This window comes from Neopsephotus bourkii, unplaced genomic scaffold (genome assembly GCF_033783945.1).
Source record: "Neopsephotus bourkii isolate Nb327-2 ecotype Australia unplaced genomic scaffold, CSIRO-AGI_Nbou_v1 NB_1767, whole genome shotgun sequence".
In the NCBI taxonomy this organism is placed as follows: Eukaryota; Metazoa; Chordata; class Aves; order Psittaciformes; family Psittacidae; genus Neopsephotus; species Neopsephotus bourkii.
Genome location: NW_026902241.1, coordinates 10,337,370 through 10,357,782, shown reverse-complemented (window position 1 = coordinate 10,357,782; position 20,413 = coordinate 10,337,370). Strand labels below are relative to the sequence as shown.

The 20,413-nt window shown below is 34.6% G+C and overlaps 1 protein-coding gene across 1 annotated transcript in view; it reads left to right on the top strand.

Moving 5' to 3' along the window:
- WDR27 (WD repeat domain 27) overlaps window positions 1-20,413 on the top strand; it is a 56,549-nt gene that overhangs the window by 14,467 nt on the left and 21,669 nt on the right. The window contains exons 13-21 of the mRNA XM_061378569.1: window positions 324-402; window positions 921-992; window positions 1,714-1,817; window positions 2,159-2,248; window positions 5,302-5,423; window positions 6,016-6,149; window positions 9,266-9,363; window positions 9,669-9,790; window positions 16,661-16,758. Of these exons, the coding sequence (XP_061234553.1) occupies window positions 324-402; window positions 921-992; window positions 1,714-1,817; window positions 2,159-2,248; window positions 5,302-5,423; window positions 6,016-6,149; window positions 9,266-9,363; window positions 9,669-9,790; window positions 16,661-16,758 (919 nt within the window). The remainder of the gene's footprint in view (window positions 1-323; window positions 403-920; window positions 993-1,713; window positions 1,818-2,158; window positions 2,249-5,301; window positions 5,424-6,015; window positions 6,150-9,265; window positions 9,364-9,668; window positions 9,791-16,660; window positions 16,759-20,413) is intronic.

Genomic DNA, 20,413 nt, shown 5'->3' with positions numbered 1-20,413 from the left:
GTGTATAGAGTCAAAGCATAAAGTAGGCCTTGAGAAAACACATTTGTGAAGGAACAATGAAAAAAGTTCCACAGAATTATATTCTTGTTAATTCAAAGTTTAAAGAAGCTCTTTCTCATTGATACTATTGGAGGAGAGCTATTATGCAGTGTAACAGTTCATATTTCTTTCCTCAGTAATCTTTATTTTAGACTGATAATAAATATGTTTTGTAATGTAAGGAGACATCAGATATTTCTAATGTACTAACCTGTCTACATAACTGTAAAAATATGATGTTAAACACCCCTCATTTTAATGTAAATTAAATTATTTTACTGTAGGAGCAAAAAGCACAGTGAAAGATCAGCCATTAGTTTTCCATGATAAAATTAAGTCATCAGGTTATACAGCAGCACCACGGTGAGTAGATGCATTACTATGTTTTATTGGTGTGTGATGTTTTGTCACGTTAAAGACACATAGTCTAGTGACTGTAAAATTAATCACTCATGAAAAGCAGATATGTTATCAAACAATTTAAAAAGTATGTTGTAAAAAAAAAAATCACAGCTTCTGGCCAGTGTTCAACCTCCTTTCAATAGCTGTATTAGGCGTTCTGTCTCTTTCATATAATTAAACTCTTGTTCCTTCAGTTTGCAGAAAGAAGTATCTGAGAACTTTATGTCAATGGATTTTGACCTTCAGAATGAATTATTCAACAAATAACATGCAGAAAACAAAACTTAGGTGCAAGTGTGAGCGTTAGATCATTAGAAAGTTATGTTGTCATCAATGAGTACATTATCTTAATTACTGACATTACATGTAGACATGAATAGTAAGAAGGAAGCAGGATTGGCTTTTGTTTGAAATAAACTGTTTCTCTCATGCAGTGTTTCATATTTCATGTAGGAAAATCTCTGTTCATTTTTTTCTAGAATGACCATGTTTTCTCCAGTTAATAATCTGAAGAAAAATAGTCTATCAAAGTGGAAGACCAGTTGTAAGCGGTAGGTTATTTAACAATTCCATTAGAGGAAAAAATTAAAATGAGAATAAATACAGGTCTGTTGGAAGGTCTCATTGAAACTTTTTATTTCTCTTTAGCATTGTATAAAGACTTTGATCTATGTACTACAAATACACATGTAAAGAATAATTAGTGCCATCATTATGCTCTTAAAAAAAGAAACAGTAACCTGTTAGTGTGTTAAAAACCGCTCAATATCTTAAAACTAAGTTTTTGTAATCCTTGCACATATTAGATGAGCACTTCAGATAATTTCAAGGTTGGTTTGTGCTATTTTATGATAGGTTATGCTACGTAGTATTTTTTGTGTGGTGTTCTTTCAGTATCTTAATTAAATGATCAATGTAATTCTTATTTTTACATATGAAGATATTTTCATATTGCTTTTTGTCACAACAACGTAGAGTTTGCATTCTTTAAATACTTTTATTAGGTATGAAAATTAAGAAGTTTTATTTTTATGTACCAATCTATGTTAATTCTTATTCTCATGAATTCATAACAGGAGTAATTTAAATATGATGATTTAAAATTAATCCTGCCTCTTACGTTGGACTTAACATATTTTTCCCTGGAAATATTTGTATAAAGATGCTTAGAATAACACCCAAAGCACATTTATTTCTTAAGTGAAATGAAAATGTACTGGGTTTGGATATCTTAATATTTTTATCCTCTTTCTCTTTTTTCCTTCTTTGAAGTAAAAATAAAGAATATCCGTTGGAAAGTTGTCCTCCAGTAAAATATGAGAAAGAGATCTCTGTAACCTGTAAACCAACCCCAGTTTGTTGCATTCAGTATTCTGGTATGTACAGGCTTTATAAAATGTACAATTCTGTCAGTGTGCAGAAAGAAAAAAAGTAATTGTTTGACATGGTTCATTAGGACCATGGCACTTAAATTTTTTAGCCTTTTTTTGGTGAAAAGTGAAATTTTCCTGTGTGGTGAATAACTATTTTCAGGATATGCCAGGACAATAAACTGTGTACAAATTCCTACCAAATTCTATAACATGAGTTTGTGATGTCCATACAAAATAAGTGTTAAATGTATGAAATAAGTATCTGTTCTGTGTTTTGTTGAAGTGATGTGTGATTTTTATTAGGTCTTCTGCTTTCAAATATAAATCATCACTCTTCTTTATAGGGGATGGAGAGATGCTGGCTTGTGGCCTGGCTGACAAAAGTGTGCTGATCTTCAGTTCCAATCTCACTGATACATATAATGTTTTTTCAGGTAGAGTTATGAGCTATATTATTTAATAAATTATTTAATATGATTAAGCTTAACCTAAAATAGCATAGTAACCAAAAGTTTTCATTTATATCACCCTGAGAAGAACAAGGGAGAGAGGATACTACTGATTCAAGATGTAGAATTAATTTCTGTGATTGGTTAATTTTGTTCTAGAATTAAACTGCCTACTAGGTTTTCCCATTTCTTATTTTTTGGGAGGTAAATAATAATCTATCACAATGTACATTGCAATCTGCTTTGCATATGTATACGACTATAATTAAATAGAAATAATAAAGGCAGTTGTAATGGTAATGCTTGTGTATATTGCATTAGTTAGCATTGCAAATGAGCCTTAAAAATTAATTCTAAATTTCTGCAAGAACTGTTAAATTTTTAAGAATAGTAAATCTTACAGTTTTATCTCAGTCCAATTAAATGAAATTCCTGTTTAACGTCATAATGGAAGATGCCTATAATTTACTAGCAGACCTTAACAAGTATAGAATTAGACTATTTGAAGTTATTTTTTCTTATGTATCACAGACTAATTTGAGCAAATTCATGGTGCAATTTTATATAAACAACACACAGGAATAGTGTTGTGAGGTTTTATTGGAACAAAAGCAGTAATTATAATCCGAAGGGACCCCATATATCTTGAATATATTTAACATTATTTTAGAAGATCAGGATTTAAAAAAAAATGCAATAAACCAAAAGGGATCAAAAATTCTGTACTTCCTTTCCTTACTTGTTACAAGCATCTGTAAAAATAATAATACAGCAGCGGCACACAACAGATTAACAGTCGTGCTCAAAGAATATTTTTGTTTCTTCAGATTATTAATACATCTTTTTAAGTAACTGAAGAAACTAATATGTAAATGATTTTCAAGAACGTTGTCCTTTTGTTTGTAGCAGTGCTACTCTGAACATGAAGTAGAACATAAATTTGGTGTAAACCAAATTCTACTTTGTGATCTTTAGGTAGCATAAGAGTGCAACCTGTGCATATAGTTTTTTCAAAAGCCACATAAATGTGACACTGTTAGGTAGTGTTCTGTAGGGCAGTAGGAACTGCAAACCATCAGTTACATGCATATGACATTCATGTCGTTCTTCTGTATAGTTCAAATTATCATGAAGTCACCTATTTTCTACTTTAGATGCTTTTGGTTTTGAAGTATCAAATGTATTTTCTGTTCATTAAAAATGAGAATTCATTACTCTTATTCAGAGCTGCAATCACTGGTAATGTAAAACTTTCCTTTTTCAATAAATGGCTAATATGTATTCTGTAAAAAAAAGAAATCTGTTTCGAGGCAGCATTGACATCTGAATATAGCTGCTTATTGAAAATGATTTCTATAGTGCACCTTAGAGCAGTGGTATAACAACAGCAGTTTTGCTATAAGCCTAATCTATCCAGTTTTGTTCTGTGAAGTGCTAAGTTAAAGTAGTCTTGCATTCCTGTTCATTGTTGGCTCTTCAAGTGTCTGTGCCTTATAGGGAAGTGCAGGTAATGTTGACCAGCTTTAAAAGAGTTGCAGCCAGCACGGCCTTTTTGAAGAAGTCTTTCTACAAAGGCAGCCGCTGTCCTTCTCAGTGTGCTTCAGGACCGGGGGACCCTGAGTAATGCCTGTCTGGAAGCTTACAGGCCTCTTTTTTTTGTTGTTTTTTTGTTTTTTTGTTTGGTTTGGTTTGGTTTGGTTTGGTTTGGTTTGGTTTGGTTTTTTTTGCATGGCTCTTCCATTTTCCAAATCTCAGATTTTCCTGAAGTTTCTCATGTTCCTTAGCCCTTTTTGTATATTGTTTTGTGTATTTTAGTAAGGGGTTTTTGTTGATGTTCCCGGTTGTTTTCTTTTTTTTTTTAAAGCAGATAATTCAAGGCTTCCAAATGGTTTTACAAAACCAAAGCTTCCAAATAAATGTTTGTGTTGAGAATAAAAGAAGTATAGTACTTACATATGTACTTACCAAGCACCTGTGTAGTTTCCTGGTGAAAATTCTACAGCACTTCGGTAACTGGGAATTAAAAAAAACTTGTTTATAAGCCTTTTTATAGATATATGTTACCATAGAAGATCTTAATTGCTGAGATAAATTGATTAGCCTTCCTGCAATTTAAAGCAATATAAAACTTAAGTTGACTAAAGAGAAAATGGGCACAAGAGGGCAGCATAAGAACTCTGAATGTTTTAAGGCTAGGTGAAATCCGTCAGACTTCATCTGGACAAATTTGAATAACATGGGCCAAAGTTTGTTAAACTTGTTTAACGTATGTTGTTCTTCTTTACCTTTTTTATCAGCATCAATATAATTTTATATCACATTAATAATTTTAGCTTCTCGATGATGTTTCTGGCTTTTGAAATTCTTTTGAAAGTTTCTAATCTTGTTTTTAACTGTGTGATACCGAAGGGGAAAAGTCTGTTGCAGAAGCTTTTTGCTATAAAGTGGAGATTATAATATTTTAAAATACAATTTTAAAAAGGCAGTTATATTTCTGTTTTTTTTTAATCTAATGCAGCAGTCCTGCAGAAGTTGTTGTGGCACGTTCATTTTGTGCTTTTTTTTTTAAAACAGATAACTCAGTAATAAAAGCCTGATGAATAAAATAAAGTATTGCAAGTATTTGCAAGGTCTTGTTTCCAGATCATGTTTAATATAAAATTTCATCATAATATAATACCCAGTTTCTCTTTTCAAGTAATATTGTATCTTTGCTTAAATCATACATCACGCGTGTTTCTTGGAAATGCTCTTCAAATAACTTTGGAAAATGTCAGAATTAGCATTGTCTGATTATTCATGAGAGAGATTTTTCCATGATTTTTGGTGGAAGAAAAAAAAAATCAATACCTGGTTTACTGTTACCAGTTTTAATCCAACCATTTGAAGACTATTTATTTAAAGACCATTTGAAGACTATTATTTAAAATGTGTTTTAATATTGTGTATAATAATATTAAAACAATGTAATTAAATCTGGAGAAACATATAAACAGAAGAAACAACCTCTATGACATTTCCATTATTATTTTTATTAGGTCATGATGGTGCCGTATACTCTGTTGGCTGGAGTCATGACAAGAAGTGGTTAGTTTCTGCATCAGAAGACAGAACTTTAAGAGTCTGGTCAGTCTGCAGTAATGAACCTGCCTTAATTCTGGTAATGAGAAACTTTGTATGGTTTGGTTCATAGGGTACTTTTTTAAAAGGGCACTGTTTTGCACTTTCATCTACTTCCATTTAACAGCTCTGTAGAAGAAACACGCAGCCTCATTTTCAGAGCTACTGGATGGTGGTGATTCCAACTGATACCACAATCCAGGTGGTCTTTATGGCTTCAAATTAAACTTTTATCATGCTAATTTATGAAAACGAGAAGCCACCCTTGGTGGACAAAACTAGGGGACATGTCTGGAAGTTCTGGATTTATTTTCTGCTCTGTTTATTCTACATTCATTGGCTCATCTCTACTTGACTGTGTAGTCTACTCCCCAGTTCAAATGGAAGTTGAGTGTGAAGCTAGATTGTGTTAGATTCAATAAACTACAGGTACTATTGACTTTACTGCCAACTAATTTAAGTAGAATGAAAACTTTGAGATTAACATCTCAGAAATAGGAAGTGCCACTACACAGTAGGTTAACCTCCTGGCATATGATCAGGATAAACAGGGAAACTATGCCTTAACAGTAGGAATCTCAGGAAAAATATTATCTTAAAATCCATTCTTAATAATTGTCTTCACATTTCAGGGTAAAGAAAAGTTCCATAAGACTGTACGCTTTGCACAGTTTTATTTTATAGATGCGTTTATATTGCTGTGTTGTGGAGCTGAATTTCATGTATTAAGTTTCCATCCAGATACAACCAAGGATGACCTCAAAAGGCGAGTACAATTTTTCATCAACAAACTAGTGAAAGTACTTGTACTGTTTGATCTGGGATTTTGTGCGTGGTGAGATTGGCTAGGGGGCAAGAATATTAAAGAAGGAAAAAAACCTCAACCAAATAGTAAAAGCTAATTGTAAAAATATATTTGTTCTGGCATAATAGAAAAAAACATAAAGTTGTGGTTTTTTTTTTTTTTTATAGTGCATAACTTAACTGCTGCAAATACTGTTTTACCATTAGTCTTACCATTTGGGAACTTCTGAGCTTTACCTTCTGCCTGTTTACATCCCAGTGTGAATTAATGTCTGAAGTTATGTTTGAGTAGCTGTTGCAAAACTTCCTCTTGTGGGAATATTGTATATACTTTTTCCTTCAGAGACACCAACAATCTCTGACACTTTTCTTCCTCCTCTGTAAAATGGAAGTAATCACTTTTTTATAATTTTCACTGACTTTCCAACTGTTACATCAAATTACTTGTTATCCTATTTTGTCCCTGTATTTCTTGTGAGTCGCCATTCATACACTTTTTCCTATTATTGTCATGTTCCTTCTTTCCCACTTGAAATCAGTTCTTTTATTGAATGTCTGATATATCTTCTATGATCTTTCAGTTTATAACTGGAGCTAAAGTTCTCCTTGTATCCTTTTACTAAGTTTCTCTTCATTTGCTCTTGCTGATTTTCAGCAGTATTTGTGTATATGAGACTTTATTACGTTCAAATATATATACACATGTGTACGTTTAAATACAGTAACACTTAAAAACACCTCAAAGAGATATTTGATATTTCAGATCAGAATACTTTTCAGGTTTAAGATTTAGTTAATTTATTTTTTCCTTGTATTTGTGTTGGCTTAGGATGCAGTAAGTAGCTGATATTGAAGTATATAATGTGCAGGCTCTAGGTATCTTATTTATTTATTTATTAACAAATACCTATGCCTCCCAGGAGAAAGTATCCAGCAACCTGAGGAAAATCCATGCTGCAATTACTGTTGTGGGAGACTTGTCTAAACCACCTTTAAGCTAGTTAGCTGAGAAACTTGATGTAATTGTAGAATCCACCCAAGCAGTTTTCCAAGGACTTGGGCAGTGAACTTGGACTGCATTCTGTGTTGCTCCAGTTTCTTTGTTAGGACTGTATAGAATCTTGGTCTAAAGCTGTCAAAGTATGTATGGAGGGTTGTGCTTATGGCAGAATTTTGTTGTCATACTGTCAGTATTTCTTGATGTTATTAAGACTACCTCAAAAAAGTGCATTTATACTCTGAGATGTTAGTGTAGTGCCAAAACACCAAACACACACTTGTAGGCATTACAGCAAATCCACAAAATAGTTTGAGGCCTTATGTATATCTATCTATAAAAAAGGTATTAAAGATTAATTTGCTTTGACATTTTCTTGTGAATTCAGTTAATTTCCCAGCATTTGTTTTATGGAACACTGCAGCATTCCTTCTTTTTTCCCTCACAACTCTTTCATTTTTCCTTCTGAGTCAAGTTTGGAAGAATGCTTGAATGGAACTGATTCAAGAAGATGCTACTTCTAACCCCAAAGCATGCTTTATACCCTTAATTAGAAGGGCATGGCAGTGTAGTCTGGCTAACCAATAGATTGCTACTGTATTTCGGAGGTGAAGATAGTACAATGATAAATCACTGTTTCTCTGTGCAGAGTTTTCAAAGAACTCATAAGCTGTAATTAACTAAAACATCACAACGACTTAATAAAATGGTTAAATATTGGTTCAGTTTTAAAGGTAAACTGAGAAGTGGAAAAAAGAAAAAAATAATGTTATATTCCTTATTGCCTTATTTAAATATACCCTTATTTACAAGTGCCATAGAGGAGATTTATTGCAGTCCTGTGAATAGGATACAGATACCCTGATTTCTGTTTCTACGATTAATCTGAAAACTATCCACAACCAAATTATTTTCTTTACATTATCCAAAATTACTATTGAATTTCCATACTCATCAGCAGTTGTGCATACTGTTATGAAGTATAATGCGCTGTTTATCTTTTTTTTGTTTCTTATTTATTTTTAATTCATGTATGAATATGTGCAGAACAAAGCGTATTTGGGTTGTTATCTCATTTTTAGTTTTATATGTTCTTTTAAAGATCAGCATGAGCAAATTGAAAGGAGTTTTAAAAGGGGAAAATGTGTTCCATTCACAGAAATAATGCCTTTAAAAGTCATTTATATTTAGCAGCTGGTTGTAGTGATTATACATACAGCAAGGGAAGTAATGAGAAAATGCCTACACTGATTAAATGGGAAGCTATAATAGAACATATTATAGATGGATAGAGCAAAGGCCATGCTAAGTGGCCTTAAAATGTAGCATAGTAATCATACATAGGGGAGTGATTATTTCAGGTACTTCTGGAAAGTTAATGTTTAAGAAAATAATTATTTTCATGCAAACCACTTTAGGCCAGTTTAAACTTTTTACATAATTGGGCTATACAAACCCGATTTGGCAGTATAATAACAAAAATATTCTGAGCTTGGTTCCTTTGAGCTTTAGCATTTAGATCAAAGAACTTAAACGCTCTTTGCTTTTTATCAGAAACTAGATAAGAAGTACCTAAGTCAGAAGACAAATTCTAACAAGATTCTAACAGCAACCATCTTTAACTGCTTTAGATATTCTGGCGCTTATCTTTTACTATATATAAGATTCATTTTATAGGGTCATTGAATGACATCCACTCTTCTCCTTGGTATAAGAGAGAGAATAGTTTTTCAGTTATGATAAATTCTAAACATTCCAGAAGATGAAGTGATTCTTTTCCTTTTTATGTAACTGAAACTGGCGGATTTCAGATTCAATATACATACATGATTATTTCCGTGTTTCATGTTGATGGAAGATCTATCTAATTTATATGAATATCGTGTTTCTTTTCATCCAAATGAGTTTTGTTCCCAAGTTTTTAATAGAATTCAGCAACAAGTCAAAAGGTTTGTGGCTTTTATTTTTAATAATGAAAGAGAGCATCTTGATTTGCTTTGTGATTCCAATAGGAGTTTACTGATGGCCACAAATCATGACTTATTTCATTAACACTAGCAGTCACTGGATATTTTTTGCAGATATAAACAGAGAAGCATTTGCAAATTGGTACAGACATTTCCCATGGCTTCAACAATGGAGATTACCAGCCTTTCAGCAGTAAATGAATTCTACTCTTGTATCCTTTATATTTCTTATTTTCTTTATAGTTCTTTGGACTTAATTACATGGAAATAACTTCAGTTAAAGTAATTGACATTTGATTCTTTACTGCTGTTTTTCTATCAGAGTAAAAATGCTGTATTTTTTGGTTTTGTGGCATTGAAATTCAGACCTGGACATATTTTCGGACTGCAAAATTTTTGATGCTGTTCATAAAGCAGTAAATACAATGGAGTCTTGATACCTATGTATCTATCTTGTTGTCTATCTGTGCTTTTGTACCTTTAGATCAGATTAACTTTAACACAGAGAACTGTACAGATATTGTACTTACAGCTGGTAGCAACCGAGCACTGGAAGTTTTTGACCTCAATGCAGGCTGCAGTGCAGCAGTGATACCAGAAGTTCATAACAGATCAGTTCATCAGATCTGCCAAAATAAGGTATATACTTTATTGAATTTTATTTGTAGTACCACTACAACTCCATCAATGAAGAAATTGGGGGTTACAAATATTGTTGATAGTAAGAGTATTTGTATGTTCAAAGTATGGGCAAGGTCGTAAGTCTGTGTGATGAAGGCACCCAGATCTCATTTGATATATAACGGAAAGCAGGGAGCAGTGAAAATAAATGAACAAGCTTGCTATCAGGGGATTGTATATTGCCCTTGGCTTTACTTGACTGTAATACTGTAGTTCAGTGGGAACTTTTCCTAATGTAATTGTTCTCTGAATTTGAATCTGAAGTCATCTGGTTTACTCTGAAACCTCAGAAACAGCAACAAAAAAAAAAATATTGCTTAGTACTGCACCAAAACAGATGACTTAAAATCCCTCATCCTTGCTCTTTTTTTTTTTTTTTTCTCTTGCTTGAAGATTTATTTGAATGTTTGGGGGTCTCATGGTACCATACATGCTGGAATGCCTACTGTGTTAGGTTTGGTTGAATATGGCTCCTCATCCCCATTTAGAAAGTCCTTGCTTCTGTGGGTTTAAAACAATTCCTTATTACTACTTTTGTAGAACTTTTGTGGGTTTTCCTGAGAATTGTGATCTGGTAAAACACTTAAAATTGTGCTAACTATTTCAGTACTGTTTGTAACACATAGGCTTCAGGTTCTGGCTTTTCTTTTTGCTTGGTCAGCTTAGTGGCTTCAGGTTATTTAATCAAGAAAAACTTTAAAGCTGTGGGTAAGTATTCACTTGGGAAAAAGCCTAGAGGTATGTAGTATAGCAAATAAAACTGTCAATTTTTGTGAATATTATAGATCAAGGTTCTCTATGTTTTTCAGTTGTATGAAATTAATACTTTAGATAAGTCAATAGGAAAATTACACACCAACTGTTTTCTTACACCTCTATAGTTTATATCTGTTAGCATAAATATAAGCGAATGCATTAAGAAAATAACCTAAAAATTGTATAGACTTTGAAAAATATGCAGAATGGTGTGTGTAAATTACTTTCTGTTTGAAGTGTGGAACATATTGGAGTCTAAGGTTAGGTAGTGATGAGGGGCAGTGAAATAGAAGCAAATCTGTGGAGTGAAACAGTTGATGCTGAAGATCCAGTGCCTACACAACAAAATTTATGAAGGCTTTCCTTTCTAATATCCCTGGTTTTGTCTTGTGTACTGAATGCTCATTGATTATTGCAGTATATATATATTCTTGAAGTGCATTTTCTGGTTTAGATTCATTAACATTAGTTCCCATGTTACAAGACTGCTTTTTGATGCTACCTGGGCAGTAGTAAGTGGGGATGATCAGATATATTCTTTAAATAAATCATCATGGCTTGACTTTACGAACAAAGATTTAGGAAGGGCTTTACCCACACTTACTACAAGCGCGCTGATGACTAAGAAGGCCAATGTGGGATAGGCAAATCCGGCTACAAAAAGCACAGCAGAAGGTCTCCTTGGGTGGTATAGGTGCGGCGCGATTCTTCCTGCGTTGTCTTTTCTTCTCGAGACTAGTTCTTCGTGAACTCTCAAAGGAGTCAACAGCATTATGTATGGTGTGCCTCCAAGTCTCCCGATTGGAGGCCAAGGTGGACCACTGATGGTAGTCAGTTTGGCCAAGGCTAAGATTGTTTCAGGGAGTCCTTATATCTCTTCTTTGGGGCACCTCTCTTGCAGCTACCGGTGGCAAGTTCACTGTAAAACACGATCTTGGGGAGGCGGTGAAGGAAAACCTATTTAAAAGGTCTTGTAAAACACTAAGGAAGATATGTTCTGATTAAGTGTGGGAAAAACTTGTTAGCAAATTATTAAATACATAGAGTATTCTGGAAAAAGGTGAAGAGCAGGACATTCTTGTTAATTCCGGTTTTGGACAGCAGCAGCTGTAAGCAAATCTATGCAACTTGCAGTGTGATGACTTCAATTTTAAATTGTCTTTTTGGTCTATTTTAGGGATTGTTTGCAAGAACTGTCAATATATACTTGATAAGATTATTATATAATTTTGAATGAGCTCTCTTCACAGCATTGTCTGATATATAATAGAGCAGTATTCTGAATCTTCTTCCAGAATAGTTTAGCAGGAATATTGCAAATACATATATATATATGCATATGTATACATATATATACACATATTAAAGATTTGGCTGAACTATTAAAGTATATCTCTTAGAAGATGATGGGGTGGGACACCTGTTTTAATGGCTGTGTGTAATTCCTGTTTTGCTTTGTCAAAATCTGCAGTATAGTTGCCCTTCTTTAAATCTGTGCAAATTATACTGCCTAAAATAATCGAGTTCACCCACACTGTGCCATGACCATAGGTCGTCCAAAGCATCACTTTACATTTAGTAGCACATCCCTTGTTGCAGTGGCAGTTATAAGTGTGATGAAGCCTTTATCCTGTAATGGTATGCTGAAGACGAGAAACCACCCTGCTGAATCACTTACCACGGCTTAGTTTATCGCAACAGGAATGGTTTAAATCTTCCTGACTGTAAAAAGGTTGTAAAATCAGACTGAATCCTTGCCTGAGATATTAAATCTGCAGCCTATGTACAGATATGAGTAGAGTTGATGAATACTTGTCCCTTACTTGAAGCTTGAATTATGCAAGGTAATCTTCTCTTCTTGTTAACACTTTGTGATATATTGCCGATGAACATAGAGTATGTAGCTATACAGTGTACATTTGTAAGATAGGTACATTGAGTGTTTGCTGTTGTAGGCTAGCAAATTGCTGCAATGGTTCTTCTTTTCAGCTGTGTCAGTCTAGTACTGGTTCTGCCCATACTTACTGACTCTTCTCCACTGGAGACAAGAATGGTGGCAGCAACCAGATGGGGCTTCTAGCTTGTCTTCTATCTTGTCACTCTTCTCCCTTTCTCACTGGCAACTTCTGGGATGACTGTACTACCTCAAGCTTCTTTACAATTTGCTGGAGCTTCAGAACAACCAACATATAGCTGAAGCCTCCACCTCTGATCCTGTGTCGCTTGGCTGGTTTGCATCTCCAAACCTGTTTCACCAGTTGAAGCTAGGCTGTATATCTCTATATCATTACAGGTGCTTCGCTTCTGCAACCTCTTAAAATCTCTTTCCTTTCTCCTACTTCTCATACTTAATTCCCTCACTCTAGTAAAATCTTTTCCCCACTACCCTTGCCCCATACTGTTCCAGTCACAACCACACATTACTTACTGTTGTTCCAGAGCTCCTGATTACATCTTCCCTTCTCACCTCCTTGAACCTCAGTGTCTTGGAAAGGTCCAAAGGACACATATGCAGGGACTGGAAGAAACTAGGTTTAAAGAGGTAACGGCCATAAGGAGAAGGATGCAGGGAGGACAAGAGAGCAGCATCAGTAAAGCTCCCTCCCAGAAGGTTGAGATTTGTGCTTTAGTATAAAGAATAATTCTAAGCATCTTTAAATTAAAGGCAGTAGCACAGTTAGAAAGTCTCATTTTACACCCAGCTTTGAATGCAAAGGCTTACTTCAGAAACAAAAAATTCAACAGTATAATGCTGAAAACAAATTATAAAAATTGCTTGGAAGCTGGGGGAAAATAGTTGTTACTGTGACTCAGAGCAGACAGAAATGTAAGAAAAAAATCTTGGCTGGTAAATCTGAAAAATCAGTAGTTTCCGTATTTGCACAAGAAGCTGTGCTGTGTTGTTACGTGTTTATAGTGAGATGAAGAATAATGAATACAATGAAAACATATCTGCACACTAACATCACATCATGATGGAAAGTATACATTGCTGTACTTTATCTTTCCTTCTTTATCTCTGTTAACTGTAGGAATAGCCAAATGTCTTAATACTAGCCTGTTTAGTTTGAAGACCTTAAATTATAGCAGTGGTTGAAATGTACGTCTCTATATATACACTGTATATATATATGTCTGCCAAAGATATATAAACATTTTTGCACTATACCTTTCCATCAATAGTTTTCAGTGACTTGATTATGTTTTCTTCAGGTCTTTGCTTATATTCTACAGAACAGTATTTTGCATTGTGAATTTTTGTTATTTTGTCAACATGAGGGAAGGGAAATCAGAGCAAGAATGCAGCAAGCATCTCTCTGATGAGAAATAGATATTCTGAAACTTATAAAAAGGCCATTTTAGATCTACATTTATGGTGCTGTGACAAATCTAAAGTACTGTACAAAATAAATCAGTAAAAGGAAAAGAGAAAGCTAGGCAAAATTGTAACAACAAAACCTCATCTAGGGAAGAAGTTGTTCTGGGTAGTGTGCTTACCACCAGATTTTTGTCTATATATTTGTATTACATGTGGCACATTACTTTCTATTTGACATCTACTTTAGATTAGTACAGTTATTTAGGATTTGATATATAAAGAACCCTTAATCCTGGAATTACACTAATGCAATTTAGTTTATCAAAGTCCATCAGAGAAAACCACAAAAAACATGCCTAGCTCTTGAACCTCCATGTATGATTAGAGTTTACTCAGTTGCAGAACTTCAGGCTTTATACTGCTTGCTTAAAACATCTATAATCTTAATCTAATTATGCCTATTAATGTTCATTATTCTAAACCTCAGTGTATTTATTTTCCTTAAAAAGCTTTTTGGCACCAATTTCCCCTGAAATATAGGGCATACCATATGATGATGATACAAAGCTTGTCTGTCTTTATATGCAGGTTCTTGCAACAGTAACAAAACTGAGAATTCTTTCTAAAGCCTGTGTTCTCAAATATCGCCTTCCAAATCCACCACAGAAACTTGACTGTTGTGTTCATTATAACCTTCAGCTCCCACCACATGCACTTTCAGTTTTGTTCCCTGTGTTCCCTAAAGACTCCTCCCCTACCACAGCCTTATCTTCTTGTGCTATCCTTATTACTAGCTGACTGAGAGGCATGCCATACTCCATGCCTGTTCTAAATTATTCTTATGTTGGATGGTTAATGACTTGTCAAAGAAAATCACTTTTCTTATTGGCTGTGCTGGTTTTAACTTGTCTGCTAATTATATGTGTATTGTGCAAACATCATAAGACCATTATCCCTCTGTCAGATTGTTTTTAGATAGCGAAGCAGGTTAAAAAAAATCTGGATGGGAATCAGCAGACAGTGCACTTGCATAAGCATAATTTCATTGGGGAAGTGGGCTAAATACATGGTCCTGTGGAGATGCAGTGGTGATACTGCTGCAGGTTCATGTAATAGCTTACTTCTCAGGGTGCTTAGCAGCTGGGGGAAAGAGGTTTGTTTTTCCTCTCTAGCCTGAGGCCACTGGTGGAAATCTCCCACTTTTCAGTGATAGGCTGGTGTTGACACTGCTTTAAGCTGTTTTATTGATAGAATCATGGAATCAAATTCAACCAGTGATTTCCAACTAGCTCATGCAGTGAATGTGTGTGTAGAACTTTTTGTATTGGACTCTGAGGTCATTGCTGACTGAAGAAAGGGATGGTGAGTAAAAGTTACAAAAGCAAAAAAGGATGCTCTGTAGCTTTTAATGGATACTATCCTTTGGACAACTGCTGTCTCTCTTTTACAATTACTCTTTTTCCCTTTTTTTTTTTTTTTTTTTTTTGTTTTGTTTTGTTTCGGTTTTTTTTGGTTTTTCTTTTCCACAGATACACACACCTAATGTGAAATTATGTAGACTTTGTTGGGAAATATGTTGCACGGTACATTTTAGTTCATCTGTTAGAGCAGGCTGTGGTAATCCCCACTTTAGAAAGGAAACCCACTTAAAGCAAAATAAATGAAAACTCCTATAGTCTTTTTAATGCTGAGTATGCCGCTTTGTTTTGCCATTTGGGGAATTCTATTGACTAAATACTAACGCATTTTCCAGTTATATGCCAGTTTTCATAACAAGTAGAAGATTCCTGGCAATGAAGGACTGATTGCGGGAAATGGCCTTGAGGTTTCTGTGATGTATTCAGCCAGAACAAGAATGTGAACAGTGGGGAAAGGAAAGAAGGAGTTTTAACTGTTTATATTTAGTTCCCTTCAGAAACAAGGTTTTAACCAGTGAAAAGGCCAGGATTTGCCGATGTGGATGTTAAAAGATCAGAGTTTTAAAGAGAGTCTGAATTATTTAAAGGTACTAAACCAAAATCAGTCATGTTATGAATGAATGCAATTGCTACTGAAGTCAATGAAAATACGCCCACTTATGCCAAGGTTAAACATGGCTTATAATTAACTATTAGACTACTGTTTGATCCCTCCTTCTTTTCCTGCCCTTATTTCCTGCCTTAAATAAATATTGTCTTGTGCAATCACAAAATTATCTTCCCCTGCATCCTATAAAGGATCCCGTATCCCAGTAGGTAGTAATCCCCATCAGTTTTTGAGATGAGCCTCTGCTGTGAACTCATCATGGTGGGTGTCACTCCTGGACCAAAGGGTTCACATGGCTGTCCTGGGACAACACTGCAAAGACTTGAGGCAGTGTTCCATTTCTCTGACTGCATTATGGAGGTTTCTCCACATGATAGCTTGCCTCTGCACTCCTTTATGTGTGGGCAGACAAGCTTTATAACACATGATCTAACAAAAGCTTTTTGTTTATTTTTGAAATTGACTAAATTCTTCACTGAGACAGTGCTTGGTTACTGGAACAAACTCTCCAGGGAAGTGGTCACAGCACTGAGCCTGTCAGAGTTCAAGGGGTGTCTGGATGATGCTTGTAGTCAAATGGTTTAGGTTTAGGTAGTCTTGTGAGGAGCATGGAGTTGGACTCGATCCCTGTGGATCCCTTCCAACTTGAGGTATTCTACAATTCTTGAATTCTATAAATATTTAGTGCCACAAGAATAGTTATCTGAAGCTGATTTCATATTTTGCAGGGGTCATCCTTCAGTACTCAACAACCTGAAGCTTATAATCTTTTCATGACCACAGCTGCAGGTGATGGCATCAAACTATGGGATTTAAGAACTTTGAGGTAAGGCTGAATTAGATACCTTGGAATAAAACTCCATGCTTTATTCAGAATTGTCATACTTGCTGTGATATACCAGTAGGAATTCGGATGTGGAATAAAATCTACAGTCAGGTCTTTATAAAAGAAAATTAAAGGCTAATTGGAATTTACTAATTTTAACAGATCAGATAAAATGCTGCTTCCTCAGGAGTAGTACCACTAAATGTTCAAGATTTATCACCCATGTTTACCTATCTTTGTACATCTAGCTGTATATATAAAATACTGTCTTGAACTGAATGCTGATGGCATGTCATTACTGCTAAAGGTGGTAAAATTTATGATCCAGCTTTTAAAATACAAAAGTAGTTGTATGAAATGACAAATTATGCATGTAGTGCTATGAATTTGCATAATACATTATCATAAACTCAGAATAAAATGCTACACTTGCCAAAAACCTTTCAGTGTTGTACTTGGGAAAGTTGTGAGACAAAGAGAGATAGTGGTGGGAAGGGAGACATTGGTCAGGAAAGGAAATACTTGGGGCAATCCTTGATGAAGAGGCTGAAAGAATAATGTTTAAAAGCAAAGGGGTTTGGATAGGAGAATGTTTATATTTTAAAGATTAATTTTATATTTGATTCGTGTATATGTAAGCATAAGTTTATTGAAAGATGTAATTTTTTAAATTATTTTTTCTTTTAGTACTGAATTTTCTATTTAGGAAATGCTTAATGAGTATTTAATTTATTTCCATCTTTCTGTGGAAAGAATACATTAAATCTATAGGGGGCATATATGTTCTTGCCAAAAACATTGCTGTATTACCTGCACTGAATGTCAAAAAGTATTGAAACTAGAGACTGCTGGGGTTGGAATCTGTTACCATTTTATGTTTTTCTAATAAGCCACTCAAACTGTGTTGCTGAAGAGTAATGAAAAAGTAGAAAGCCTTTCACAGATCACTTATCTGTCTAAATGCTAATATAAGTAGAGCAGGTGAATGGTAAAATAGTTAAAGTGTAAAATCTGGGCAATCAATTATATGAATATGTCCTGGGAAGAGAGGAATAATTTATGTATGTTATTGCTCTATATTTAATTTGGCAAAGTTGGTGTATTCCAATGTCCACTGAGTTCTATTAGCCAAACTTCAAAAAAGTAATTCAAGTCCTTAACGACATATATTTCAAGGGTGTTAGGTATTATGTATATGTGTGTGTTTGTTACACATTACACAGTGGTAGTAACTGTTGCGGAGAAGAAATGATGAAAACAAACAATTACTTTTTGCTTTCACTTCACCTTTCAGGAAAAAAAAAAATTAAAACCAAATTTTTCTCTCATTGTTCAGAACAGAGATCGAGTCTTCTGCCTTTTAAAATCTATTCTTGAGTTCTCAGAAGGAAGAAAACTGTTCACTTTTTCCTAATGTGTTCACCAGGTGTTTTGCACAGAAATAAAATTGAAATGGCTGAGTTTGGAAAGACCTATCTGAACTTGGAATGAGTCTCCACTGAAGTGTTAGATCTACTGTACAGTTACACAGACTGCTGAAAACTTTTCCTTTTTTCTTTTTTTTTTTTCTTTTCTTTCTTTGTTCATAGTCTTGTCCAATCAAATCCAGTCCATCCCTTGCACTGCTGGGTGCTTAAAGGGGAGATTAGTTCCTATACAATCTTATGGTGGGCCAGTACCTTTAATCTCTTAAAGCTGTTGATTTATAAAGTTGGTGCATCAGCCATTGCTGTGTTTTGAATGGTCCCTCTGGAATGACCTCTTTTTGTTTCTGCTTTGGGTTTGCCAGAATAGGGTTTCTTTAGTGAAATGTTTGTCCAGTGTTCTTGAAATATAGCAAAGGTAAGTCCACCTTCTCATTTATACTGTTTGCAGTGCTGTGGCTAATAACACTAACTGCAAGATCTCAACTTTATTGTTTGTTGATTTTTGTTCTAAATATTTGCCCCAAACATCCATAGTGAAAATTGCTTTGCTTTTTGTTTAATTTGCTTGTTACCCTTCATGATTTCAATTCATTGTTACTGTGTTTAATAATACTGTAAAGTACAAAATTCTGATTAAGTAGGGGAAAAACATCTCCAGCATGGTGCGCTTGAAAGCTGCAGTTGAAAGCATGGGAAATAATTTTCAGAGTAATACTGCTTAGTTTTCTGGGACTCTTTAGTTGTTTCTTTATTTAATTTCATTGATGTTGGTTGCTTTTTTTTATTCTTCTGACATGTGTTCCTGTTCTCTTAATTGTCTCAGGAATCACAGCAGGACTCTCAGGTTCTTTTTTGATCTTTGCTTAGGGTAAACCTTCAGACTTGTTATCCTGGCCTGTGTCTTTACAGGTTTTTAATATATTGATTGTTTTTATTTTTTTTTCTCTGAGTTCTGCAAGATTTTTTCCGCTCAGTCTGTGCTATCAAACTACTTTTTTTTTTTCCAGTGGAAATAATTTAACTTTTTTTTTTTTCTTTATGTATATATATAAGTTGGTGAGAGTATTTTGCAACTTCCATTTTCATCATCCTTACAGGATAAAGCTGTGGATCTGTCTCTCTCTTTCACTATTCATGATCTGGAGGCATTCCAAGATTTCTTCAGAGAATGCCAGAAAATCTTATGGGCTCCTCTGGAGGTGGTACAAGAAAAGGCATTTTAGCTTTCTGATCTTGTCAGCCAATCTTGTGCAGCCAGGTCATCTTGCCAATAAATGAGGGACTCTTGGACACTGCTAGTGGCTTTCGGATTTACTCAGACTCCTGCTTCATTTGCTTTGAAATGCATGAATTTGTAAAAGTTCATCTCAATATTTCAAATATTTCTATACTTCTCTTGCAGTCTCCTCATTTTTAACTGTAGCTAAGAAAAGATCCAGACAATCTACAACGCACACTTATGAATAAAGAACCAAGGAGAATAGATCTTTTTGGAAGAAGAACTATGACTACTTTTCTTCCAGGTTAGGATAATAAACTGTGAGGCTTTATGAATAAATACATTGGGGTAAGATAATGACCTTTGATCAGATTCCAAGAAATTGTGAAGAAGAATTTAAGTAGATTGTCTTAAAGAATAGCTACTTGGAGAACAAAGGAAAATACTTTCTCTTGGGTCCAAGGTGGAAGCAGAACACAGGAGTTAGACTGAGGTGCGATGGGAAACTGAATGAGAAGATCATTACAGTTACCATCTTCAGGATTGCCAAGAAAGAGCCAGACAAACATTTAGTTACCTGGAGGTACAAAAGCTTGATGCATGCTTACATGTTTTGAAGGAGTTTGTGTTCTGTTTGATTAATCATACAGAAGATGTAGTAGACTTTTAATTGTCAATAATGTTCAAGAAACTTTACCGTTCTACCTCTGTCTGCTGTCTGTCTATTGAATGTCTTTTAGAAACATCACAACTTCTGAAGTCAGGAATCTAACAATGATCCCTAGGGATCTGTACTGGTTGTCTCCACCAATAAACTTTAATCTTTTGGGAAAGTCTGGATTGGAATGGCACAAGTTGGTGAGTCCTACAGATCACCCAGACTAGACATATCAGTACACTAAGCCTCCTCATCTGCCAGTACTACCTGTTTATATTGACCATGTTCATGAACATGTAGGACAATGAGAGACAGATATTTCAGCATCCTACTGATATAAAACCAAGGCAT